Consider the following 12,500-nt stretch of genomic DNA (forward strand, 5'->3'; position numbering starts at 1 on the left):
CTATGTAAGAACATTCTCTTGACTCTGTCTCTGAAAAACAGCTGACTAAGACTGCGGATCAAGGCTTATTAATCTTTGTTTTATCATTCAAATTTCAAATTATGATATTTTTTCTTGCGTTTTATTCGTTACGTAAAATTTCCATTATTCACAAGAAAACATGATTATGATTCTGATAGTAATGGCAGAAAGAGGATGATAATGACAATGATAATAGTAATAATAATGATAATATAATGATAATAATAACAATGGAAATAGCAATAATGTTAATGATGAAGATGAAAATTACAGTAATAATGATAATGATAATGATGGTAATAATGAAAACAATAATGATTATAGTGATAATGATAATGATTATAATAATGATAAAAATAATAACAATAGTAATGATAATGGCATTTATAATAATAACAAAAATACTATTACTACTACTAATAATAATGAGAATAATAGTAATGATGATGATAATGATAATAATAAAAGTAATAATGGTAATAGTGATAATAATGATATTGATAGTAATAGAAAAATAAAAATAGATAACAATAATTATAACAATTCAATGATAATGGTAACAACAACAGCAATAATGATAGTAGTAGTAGTAGTTGTTGTTGTTGTTGTAGCAGTAGTAAAGGTAATGATTATAATAATAGTAGTAATAATAATAATAATAATAATAATAATAATAATAATAATAATAATAATAATAATAATAATAATGGCAATGATAATAATAATAATAATAATAATAATAATAATAATAATAATAATAATAATAATAATAATAATAATAATAATAATAATAATAATAATAATAATAATAACAATAACAACAATAAAAACAACAACAACAGCAATAGTAATAATAATAACAATGATGACAATGATAATAATGATGATGATGATAATAATAATATTAATAATAATAATAATAATAATAATAATAATAATGATAATAATAATAATAATAATAATAATAATAATAATAATAATAATAATAATAATAATAGTAATAATAATAATAATAATAATAATAATAATAATAATAATAATAATAATGATAATGATAATAATAATAATAATAATAATAATAATGGTAGTAATAATAATCATAATGATAAAGATAATAATGATAAAGATAGTAATGATAAAGATAGTAATGATAAAGATAATGATAATGATGGTAATGATAATAATAATAATGATAATAATAAAGATAATAATGATGATGATAATGCTAATAATAATGCTGATGATGAGTAATTGCTCAAATATTCATAATCACAACAAATACAGGAACAAGAACAGCAATCATAAGATAATGATAATAATAATGATAATAGTAACAATAATAACAACAATGCTGATAACAGGAACAACCATAAGGATGATAATGATAACGATAACAATGATAAGCTAATAATAACTAATAATAAAAATTATGATTATGATAATAAGCTATGACGATGATAACATTGACAATGATGAAAACAAGCTTTATAGTAATTACGATAATGATAAGAATGACAATAATGATAATGATAAAATGATCATAAGAAATACAACAATATAATTAACAACCATTAAACTCCCCACTTGTTAACGGAACAGATGGATATTGCATCTTTCCTTAATAAAAAATGGTTAGAATTTCACATTATCAATGTAATTAACTAGTTTATTGCACATGCTGAGCGTATGACATCTCCGATAGTTATTATTACTATGATTTATTTATTCTTTTATTTATCTATTTGTTTATTTATTAATTCATTTTACGAGGAGTATTAACCAAACTATCTTTTTAAAATATCTAAGATTATGTATATGACTTAATGCACAGAAGTTTTTCCTTGACTTTGTGCAAATTCTTTGGCCTTACGTAACCCTTTTGTGAGTTAGTTCGCCTTTACCTGACCTTGTCTGACCTTACATAACCTGTTGCATAACTCTGTGCAAACTTCGAGTGGAATTGGGGTGGGCTGTAATTACTCTCAAGGTTGTTGCATGTCGTCGCTTTTCGGAATTTGGGCTTGGGTGCGTTGGTGTGAGTGCGTGTGTTTGTTTGTGTGTGTATCTGTTTGTTTTTTGGGGTGTGTGCAAATATTTGTGTGTGTTAGGGGGGAGGGGTGTAAGTGTTTGCATGTGTGTGTAAGTGTCCGTGTGTGTGTGTGTATAAGCGTTTATGTGTGTATGTAAGTGTTTGTGTGTGTATGTGTAGGTGTGTGCAAGTATTTGTGTGTGTGTGCGTATGTGTGTGTGGGAGGGGGGGGGGCTGTAAGTGTTTTTATGTGTGTGTGTGTGTATATGCGTTTATGTCTGTATGCAAGTGTTTGTCGTGTTGTGTGTGTTTCAGTGTCATTTTTATCCCCTCTCAAAAACACCATAATCGCACAAAAAAATCATCTCTTCTCCCATGACCTGACCTCCCCCCACAGCATCCATCAAGGCCAGAAAGGGTCACGCAGGACCACGGATTACGACAGCTATTATCTAACAAGCACTGACAAATAAATGGCTGAGAGAGACGGGGCCAAAAAAGTGCTATAATTCCGGACTGCTCACGATCCAGGAATAAAAGATAGGTAAATGATGTCGAGTGGATCTTCAAAGGCCGGTTAGGTGTTTGATGTAAAAAAAAAAAAAAAAAAAAATATATATGGAGACATACATGGAAGCACATGTATACATACATACATATATATTTACACACACACAGACATATATTTTAGTGTGTGTGTGTGTGTGTTTGTTTATAGACGCGTATACATACGAACATGTATATATTCATGTATACCTCCTCCTCCACCTCCTCCTCCTCTCCTTCTTGCTCTTCTTCCTCCTTCTCCTCCACTTCATACTTCTTCTTTCCCAATCCACCTCCTCCTTCTCCTCCATCTCCACCCTTCCTCCTCCCCCTCCCCCACCTCCTCCTCTTCCTTCCCATCCACCTCCCTCCAACTAACCTCTCCCTCTCCATCTCCTCTTCCTCCTCCTCCTCCCTCTCCCTCTCCATCTCCTCCACCCCTCCTCTCTCCTCCTCCTCCTTCATCTCCTCAACCTCCACATCCAACGCCTCCTCCTCCTACCTCCTCCCACTCTTCTTTCACCTTCCTCCCCTTCTTCCCTCCTCCACCTCCCTCTTCCTCCTCCTCCTCCTCCTCCTCCTCCTCCTCCTCTCCTCCTCCTCCTCCTCCTCCTTCGCCTCCTCCTACCTCTTCCTTCCCCTTCCTCCATCCATCTCCACCACCTCTCCTCCACCAACACCACCACCTCCTCCTCCTCCACCACCACCACCTCCTCCTCCTCCTCCCCTCCTTCGCCTCCTCCTACCTCTTCCTACTCTTCTTTCCCCTTCCTTCCTCATCCATCTCCTCCACCTCCCTCCATCCTCTTCCTCCCCTCCTCCTACCTCTTCTTTCCCCTTCCTTCCCATCCATCTCCACCAATTTCCTCATTTTCCTTCCTTCCCCATCCATCTCCACCTCCTCCTCTTCCTCCTCCTCCTACCACCTTCTTCCTCCTTCTCCTCCCTCCACCTCCTCCTCCTCCACCTCCTCCCTCCTTCCCTTCCTCCACCCCCTCCACCCTCCTCCTCCTCCTCTCGCCCTCCTCCTCCTCCTCACCCTCCTTCGCTATCGTCTCCTAACCGGCCTCCTTTCTCGAAGCCGAAACAAGGTTTACTGTATTCCTCCCAAACTCGATTATTTACTGAGACCATAAAATGTGACAAAATGGATTACGTGTCCTGCTGTAAAAGGAAGGAGGGAGGGAGGGAGGGAGAGGGGGTGGGGGAGGAGGAGGAGGAGGAGGAGAAGGAGGGGTGATATAGACACGATTGATGGAGATGGGTGAGAAGGAGGAATATTTTGAGAGAGGGTGAATGGGGGAGGGAGAGGGAGATAAATAGGAGGGGGGGATTTTGTTGATGCAGCGAAATGTATATGCACAGAAGGAAAGATAAAAGGACACATACACACGCGCACACACATACGCGTGCACACACACACACACACACACACACACACACACACACACACACACACACACACACACACACACACACACACACACACACACACACACACACACACACGCACACACACACACACACACACACACACACATTGCACACGTCGTACCGTAAAGAAACAAAGACGAAAAGGGAAACGAAATCCCCCATAAAATTAAACATAATTAAAATGAAATAAAAAATTAATAGTTATCCCTAAAGACAAAATGGGAGCGTAAAAGAAAACGAGCACAGGATAATATAACCCGTACCCTTCTTCCTTTTATGAAATATGACCCACGTATCTCTTTCCTCATATGACCTATGGCCATGTTCTAGGTCGTGTGATGTGTACTGACATGCCAAGCCCATGACACGATTGCAACTCTCGATCATGTTGCTATTATGCAATATTATCGACATTTTCCAGGAGGAACGTTAGGTTAAGCATAGGTTCTCAAGACGCTTTTAACACACATTCTATGAAATTAGTATTGAGTTCAGCATTTGGTTTATTTATTCGCTGTTTGGTCGTGCAATAAAGAACAACTGCATATGGAATTGTACTCAGAAAATTGTAGCAATTGACAGATATTTCGTCTAGTAGAAACAACGGATTATTTCTTACACATTTTAGCATATGTGTTTTTAACTCACATAATGTAAGCGCATATAAATATTGCCTCATTATGTTGGTGTTTGCTTTTGTCTTTGCGTGTCTGTTTTCGTCTATGCGTGTATGCCTGTGCCAATGTGTACGTGTGTCTTCTCATGTGCGTCTTTGATGGGTTATCTGCATGTATATGTGTGTGTGTCTGTCGATGCTTGTATTTCTATGTTTGTGTCTACATTCATACGATTGCACCTAAGTCTGCGTCCTCTGCTTGCATGCATGAATGAGTGGTGTCACAGCGGCTTTGCATCTCTCTGCCTTCGTCCCCGTGCTTGTGTTGTGGGCCCGGCTGTTTGCATAGGCCTACGTACCTCTATGCCTGTGCGTCTGCCTGCTTCTGTTGCCTGTCTGCCTGTCTGTGGTTCTCTGCCTGTCCGTGGTTCTCTGCCTGCGAAGAGATCAATGGCGGGGGTCGCTGTCTGCCTCGCTAATAAACCGGGACGAAGTTACGGAGATCCGAGTCCCCTTATGGAACGTGAAAGGGGGAGGAGGGGGAGCGAGAGAAGGCGGAGGGAGGGGAAGCGAAGGGGGACGGAAGGGGAAGAGGGGTAGGAAGGGGAAGCGAAGGGGGACGGAAGGGGAAGTGGGGGGGGGAGGCTAGGGAAGCGAAGGGGAGGGAGGGGTAGTGTGGGCAGGAAGGGAAACATGGGGGAAAAGAGGAGAAGTGTGGGAAGGCAGGGGAAGCGGGAGGAGGGAGGAGAGGTCTGAGAAGGGAGAAGAGAGTGGGAGAATGGAGGAGGGATTAAAAGAAAGGGGAAGGGGGAGGCTAAGGAAGGGGGAGGGGAGGAGAAGGGACATTTACGAGGGGGGGGAGTTGAAGAAACGGGATAAGGCAAACGAAAGAGAGGGGAGGAGGAGGGAAGAAGGGGGAAGATTATCGAGAAGACGGATGAGAGAAGAGGGGAGGAGAAGGAGGAGGGAGAGGAATAAAAAGAAGATGAATGACGGAGGACTTAGGGGGAGGAGAAAATGGAATGAGAAGAAGACGAAGGAGGGAGGAATGAATGAGGGAGAAGAGGAATGTGGACAAGGCGGAGAAAGGACGAAGGAAGGAGGTGGAGGTGGAGAAGAAAGAGGAGGAGAAGAAAGAGGAAGAGGAAGAAGAGAAGAAAGAGGAAGTAGTAAGAGGAGAGAGAGAGATAAAGAGAAGATGCAGGGAGGACGAGAGGAGGTGAAGAAGGAGGAGGAGGAGGAGGAGGAGAAAGAGGAAGAAGAAGAAGAGGAGGAGGAGGAGGCAGTAAGGGAGAGAGAGAGAGAGATAAAGAGAAGATGCAGTGGAAGAGAGGAGGTGGAGGTGGAGAGGAGAAGGGGGAGGAGGAGGAGGTGGAGAAAGAGAAGGAAGAGGAGGTGGAGAAGGAGATGGAGGAGGAGGTAGGAAAAGGAGAAGAGGAAGAAGAGGAGGAAGAGGAGATAGTAAGAGAAGGAGGTGGTGAGGTGGGAGAAGGGGAGAGAAGGAGGAGGAGGAGGAGAAGGAGGAGAAAGAGGAAGAGGAAGAAGAGGAGGAAGAGGAGGTAGTAAGGGAGAGAGAGAAATAAAGACAAGATGCAGGGGGATGAGAGGAGAATATGGAGGTGGAGAGAAGGAGACGGAGGAGGAGGAGGAAAGAGGAAGAAGAGGAGGAAGAAAAGGTAGTAAGGGAGAGAGAGAAATATAGAGAGAGAGAGGATTAGGAGAAAGAATGTAAGGAAGGAGAAGAGAAGGAGAGAGGGAAGAGGAAGGATAGAGAGAGAGAGAGAGAGAGAGGAGAGAGAGAGAGAGAGAGAGAGAGAGAGAGAGAAGAGAGAGAGAGAGAGAAGAGAGAGAGAGAGAGAGAGAGAGAGAGAGAGAGAAAGAAAGAAAGAAAGAGAGAGAGGGAGAGGGGGCGTCACAGGCCGACGAGAAAGCGTAGGAGGCAGATCTTACAACGAGAGAACGAAAGAGGGATGAAGCAACTGAACGATAGGGAGAGGAAGACATAGACAAGATAAATGAGTGTACGAAGAAGAGGAGTAAAGAAAAAAAAATGAGACAAGAGATATGATAAATGAGCCTAGTACGAATCACGTATGAATCATCAAAGAGAGAAGAAAGGAAGAGAAAGTGAAATATAGATACAGAACATGAACAGATAAAGAGATGTATAAAAGAAACCGAGAGATACAGTTGAATATATCAATAAAAAAAGAAACAGGAAATGGAAACCGAGGGAGATACATATGAATAGATCAATATAAAAAAGAAAAAGAAAGAAAGAAAAAAAAGAAAAAAAAAACAGAATTATAGATATATGATCTTCATTTTACTCCCAAAACAAAACGTTATATTCCTTACAAATACTGTTTAATCGTTTTATGATTGCATAATATTCCTAAGTTGGGTTGAGGTACGCTATCTAAATTCCTTTTCTTATCTTTTCATATTCTTATTGTTTTATTTCCTTTTCAGATTGTTCTTCTTATTATTATTTTTACTCTTAAGCCTATCGCTTTTGTTATCATTATTGTCATTACAATAATTACTTGTAGTATCACTATCACCATTATCATCATTAACGTCATTATTGTTGATATTATTATTATTTTACTGTTATCATTATTATCCATACTATTACATCTACTACTGTTATAAGTTCCTATTATCATCCTCATTATTATATTATATTTCATTATCAACATTATCATTATTATTATTATTATTATTATTATTATTATTATTATTGTTATTATTATTATTATCATTGTTGTTGTTGTTGTTACCATTATCATTATTGCTCTCATCATTATTCTTATCATCATCATTACTGTCATCACCTTTGACCCTATCATTATCATCATTATCATCTCCCCTTTCTCTCCCTCCACATATTCCAACTTCCCTCTTCAGTCATCCCCTTCATTCTCAAATTTCCTCCTCCCCCATTTTCTTCCATATTTTTATTTATCTAACCCATTTTCCTTCTCAGCCATTTCCCGTTTTCTTTTCACCCGCAGAACCATCCATATCAGTCTCCCCTTTCATTCTCAAATCTCCCTGCTTCTCCATTTTCTTTCATATATTTTTTTAAACCCATTTTCTTCTGCAAGGCATTTTTTTCTTTTCACCCGCAGAACCATCCATATCAGTCTCCCCTTTCATTCTCAAATCTCCCTGCTTCTCCATTTTCTTTCATATATTTTTTTAAACCCATTTTCTTTCTCAGGCATTTTCCCGTTTTCTTTTCACCCGCAGAACCATCCATATCAGTCTCCCCTTTCATTCTCAAATCTCCCTGCTTCCCCATTTTTTTTCATATTTTTTTTTAAACCCATTTTCTTTCTCAGGCATTTCCCGTTTTCTTTTCACCCCCAGAACCATCGGCATCAGTCTCCCCTTTCATTTTCAAATCTCCCCGCTTCCCCATTTTCTTTCATATATTTTTTAAACCCATTTTCTTTCCTCAGCCATATTCCCGTTTTCTTTTGACCCGCAGAACCATCCATATCAGTCTCCCCTTTCATTCTCAAATCTCCCCGCTTGCCCATTTTCTTTCATATATTTTTTTAAACCCATTTTCTTTCTGAGGCATTTTCCCGTTTTCTTTTCACCCCCAGAACCATCCATATCAGTCTCCCCTTTCATTCTCAAATCTCTCCGCTTCTCCATTTTCTTTCATATATTTTTTAAAACTCATTTTCTTTCTCAAGCATTTCCCGTTTTCTTTTCACCCCCAGAACCATCGGCATCAGTCTTCCCTTTCATTCTCAAATCTCCCGGCTAACCCCATTTTCTTTCATAATTTTTTATTTTTATCTAACCCATTTTCTTTCTCAGCCACTTTCCCGTTTTCTTTTTCACCCCCAGAACCATCGGCATCAGTCTCCCCTCTCATTCTCAAATCTCCCCGCTTCCCCATTTTCTTTCATATTTTTTTAAAACCCATTTTCTTTCTCAGGCATTTCCCGTTTTCTTTTTCACCCGCAGAACCATCCATATCAGTCTCCCCTTTCATTCTCAAATCTCCCTGCTTCTCCATTTTCTTTCATATATTTTTTTAAAACCCATTTTCTTTCTCAGGCATTTTCCCGTTTTCTTTTTCACCCCCAGAACCATCGGCATCAGTCTCCCCTTTCATTCTCAAATCTCCCCGCTTCCCCATTTTCTTTCATATATTTTTTTAAAACCCATTTTCTTTCTCAGGCATTTTCCCGTTTTCTTTTTCACCCGCAGAACCATCGGCGGGAACGTGCTTTGGTCCCTGGAAAAGGCCATTAAGTGGTGCGTGAAGAGGGAGTATATACACATTGATTCTACTCCATTCTACTCCTTCTCTCGCTACTCCGGTGTCTCGCTCGGTCTCGGACTCGGTCTCTCCTCGTCCTGGTTCAAGAAAGCGGCCAAGTCGAGGTGATATAAATATAGTTTTTTTCTTTTGTTATAATCGGTTTTATTTTGTTATGTTTTATTTTATCATCTTTTTTATTCTGTTTTTTTATGATCGTTGTTATTTTATTTTATTATTATTATTTTTAAAATTATGTTGTACATTATTGGTGTTAATGTTGCTGTCGTTATTATCATTATCATTATTTTTATTATTACTATTATTATTATTATTATTATCATTATTACTATTATTGTTATTATTATTATTATTATTATTATTATTATTATTATTATTATTATTATTATTATTATTATTATTATTATTATTATTATTATTATTATTATTATTATTATTACTTACCTGAATTATTGTCATTAGTAGTTGTAATGATTATAATTATGATTATGATATATAGTAATAATGATGATTTCATTATTATGATTATTAATTTTATCCTTCTCGTCCTCAGCTTCATCTTCATCCTTCTCCTCATCATCATCATCATTACATCATTACCATCATTATCATTATCATCCCCATCATCAGCATTGTCACCAGAATCATCATGATCATCATCATCATCACCATAATCATCATCCATCATTATCATCACCATAATCATCATCATCACCATAATCACCACCATAATCATCATCATTATCATCACCATCACCATCGCCATCATCATTGTTATTATCCTTCACCGTCTTTCGTTTTTAATTGGACAAACAACCTATTTATTCCCTTTCTTTTATTGGCTCAAGCCCACCCCCGCCCCCCAGCCCCTCCCACCCCCACCCCTTAGCCCCTCCCACCCCCACCCCCCTTTTCACCATTTCCTACGCTTCCTGACCATCTTCCTGCTTCGCTGTTTCCGCTTTATTCATCTGCCTTCGTCTTCCCCCTTTCTCTCTCCTATGCCTATCCAAGACACGCTCTCTCCCTTCACTCTTTCGCTCCTTTTCAGTCTGTTTCTCTGTCTCTTTCTCTTTCTTTCTCTCTCTCTCTCTCTCTCTCTCTCTCTCTCTCTCTCTCTCACTCTCTCTCTCTCTCTCTCTCTCTCTCTCTCTCTCTCTCTCTCTCTCTCCTGCCCCCCCCTCTCTCTCTCTCTCTCTCTCTCTCTCTCCTCTCTCCTGTCCCCTCTCTCTCTCTCTATCTCTCTCTCTCTCTCTCTCTCTCTCTCTCTCCTCTCTCCTGCCCCCCCCTCTCTCTCTGTCTATCTCTCTCTCCCCCCTCTCTCTGTCTGTTTGTCTCCTCCTCCTCTCCCACCCTTTCTCTCTCTTTGTGTGCAGCCAATCCCATTCCCTTTAAACTTGTAACTAAAACCTCCTTCTGCCTCCACACTCCCAACCTTCACTTAATCTCCCTGCCTATAAAAGTATCCATCTCACACGCCCCCCCCCCCTCCTACTATCTCTTTTGGCTCTCCTTCCCCCAGCTGACTCCTCTTCCCTCAGCTGTCGTCTTTTATGATTCCTCTTCCCTCTCCTGTCGCTCCTTCTGGCTACTTTTCCTTTCTCTATTGTCCCTTATGATTCCTCTTCCCTCTCCTGTCTCCCATTCTGACTCCTCTTCCCTCTTCTATCTCCCCTTCTGACTCCTCTTCCCTCTCCTGTCTCCCTTTCTGACTCCTCTTCCCTCTCCTATTGCCCCTTATGACTCTCCTAATACGCATTCTTACTCCTCTTCCCTTTCCTATCGCCCCTTCTGACTCCTCTTCCCTCTCCTGTCGTCCCTTCTAACTCCTCTTCTCTCTTCTATCTACCCTTCTGCCTCCTCTTCCCTCTCCTGACTCCTCTTCCGTCTTCTATCTCCCCTTCTGACTCCTCTTCCCTCTCCTGCCGTCCCTTCTAACTCCACTTCCCTCTTCTGTCTCCCCTTCTGACTCCTCTTCCCTCTCCTGACTCCTCTTCCCTGTTCTATCTCCCTTTCTGACTCCTCTCCCCCCTCCTATCACCCTTCTAACTCCTCTTCTCTCTTCTATGTCCCTTTCTGTCTCCTCTTCCCTCTCCTGACTCCTCTTCCCTCTCCTGTCGCCCCTTCCGACTCCTCTTCCCTCTCCTGCCGTCCCTTCTAACTCCACTTCCCTCTCCCGTCTCCCTTTCTGACTCCTCTTCCCTCTTCTATCACCCCTCCTGACTCCTCTTCCCTCTCCTGTCGCCCCTTCTAACTCCTCTTCTCTCTTCTATCTCCCCCTTTGTCTCCTCTTCCCTCTCCTGACTCCTCTTCCCTCTTCTATGTCCCTTTCTGTCTCCTCTTCCCTCTCCTGTCGCCCCTTCTGCCTCCTACTACCTCCACGACTCCCATGACCTGTACCCCTTCCTCTGGTTCCCGACTCACTCAGGTAAATCTTACTTAATACAGGTAATCCCTTATTCCCACCATGAGACAGGCAAAACCTCATTTCCTCACTGACTCGTCCGCCAGCCAGTGAATCTTGTCCAGGAGAATGTTCTACTTTCCTCGTCTCATAATTCACACTTACTCATTTACTCACAGTGAGATTCATCACTGTTAAATTAGTATCTGATACTCATTCTGTAATTCTCATATTACTCACAACTCACATTCCAGTGGAGCTCTCGTCAATTTGCCATGACTCATCTGGGGGATCTCCCTCACTCAGTATTCATTTCATTTCTTTTACTCATCTCTCATACTCAACACTAACATGGTCGCTCCCTTACCTTACCCATGAATAAATTGTCTTTCCAATCCTAAAACCCAATTATGTGGATCTCTTACTCACCGCCCTTACCACTCTTCATACTCAACACCAAGCCGATCGCTTCCTCAACTTAACCATAAGTAAAATTAGATAACCTCCAGCCTCTAATATCCGATCGCATCATTAACTTACCCATGAGTAAATTACATGTCTCTCCAACCCTAAAACCCACTCACGTAGACCTCTTACTCACCGCCCTTACTCATCCCTCATACTCAGCACCAAGTCGGTCGCCCTTACTCAGTAGCAAGCCGATCGCTCGTTTAACTTACCCATGAGTAAATTACATGGATTTCTTACTCACCGCCCTTACTCATCTCCCATATTCAGCGCCAACCTGATCGCATCATTAACTACATTTCTCTCCAACCCTAAAACTCAATCACGTAGACCTTTACTCACCGCCCTTACTCACTCCCCAGATTCAGCTGGATCTCTTCCTCATCTCTTACTCACAGATTCAGCTGGATCTCTTACTCACAGAGTCAGCTAGAACTCTTACTCATCTCTTACTCACAGATTCAGCTGGAACTCTTACTCATCTCTTACTCACAGATTCAGCTGGATCGCTTCCTCATCTCTTACTCACAGATTCAGCTAGAACTCTTACTCATCTCTTACTCACAGATTCAGCTAGAAATCTAGAAATCTTACTCATCTCTTACTCACAGATTCAGCTAGAAATCTTACTCATCTCTTACTCACAGATTCAGCTAGAACTCTGACTCATCTCTTA

The 12,500-nt window shown here is 40.5% G+C and overlaps 1 protein-coding gene across 2 annotated transcripts in view; it reads left to right on the forward strand.

Annotated features, from left to right (window-relative positions):
* The window catches only part of LOC113827164 (glucose-6-phosphatase catalytic subunit 1), a 74,179-nt gene that overhangs the window by 60,734 nt on the left and 945 nt on the right, over positions 1-12,500 (forward strand). For both annotated transcript variants that reach the window (XM_070125555.1, XM_070125556.1), the window contains exon 7: positions 8,880-9,056. In XM_070125555.1, the coding sequence (XP_069981656.1) occupies positions 8,880-9,056 (177 nt within the window). The remainder of the gene's footprint in view (positions 1-8,879; positions 9,057-12,500) is intronic.

The sequence above is a fragment of the Penaeus vannamei genome, chromosome 9, assembly GCF_042767895.1.
Source record: "Penaeus vannamei isolate JL-2024 chromosome 9, ASM4276789v1, whole genome shotgun sequence".
Classification (NCBI taxonomy): Eukaryota; Metazoa; Arthropoda; class Malacostraca; order Decapoda; family Penaeidae; genus Penaeus; species Penaeus vannamei.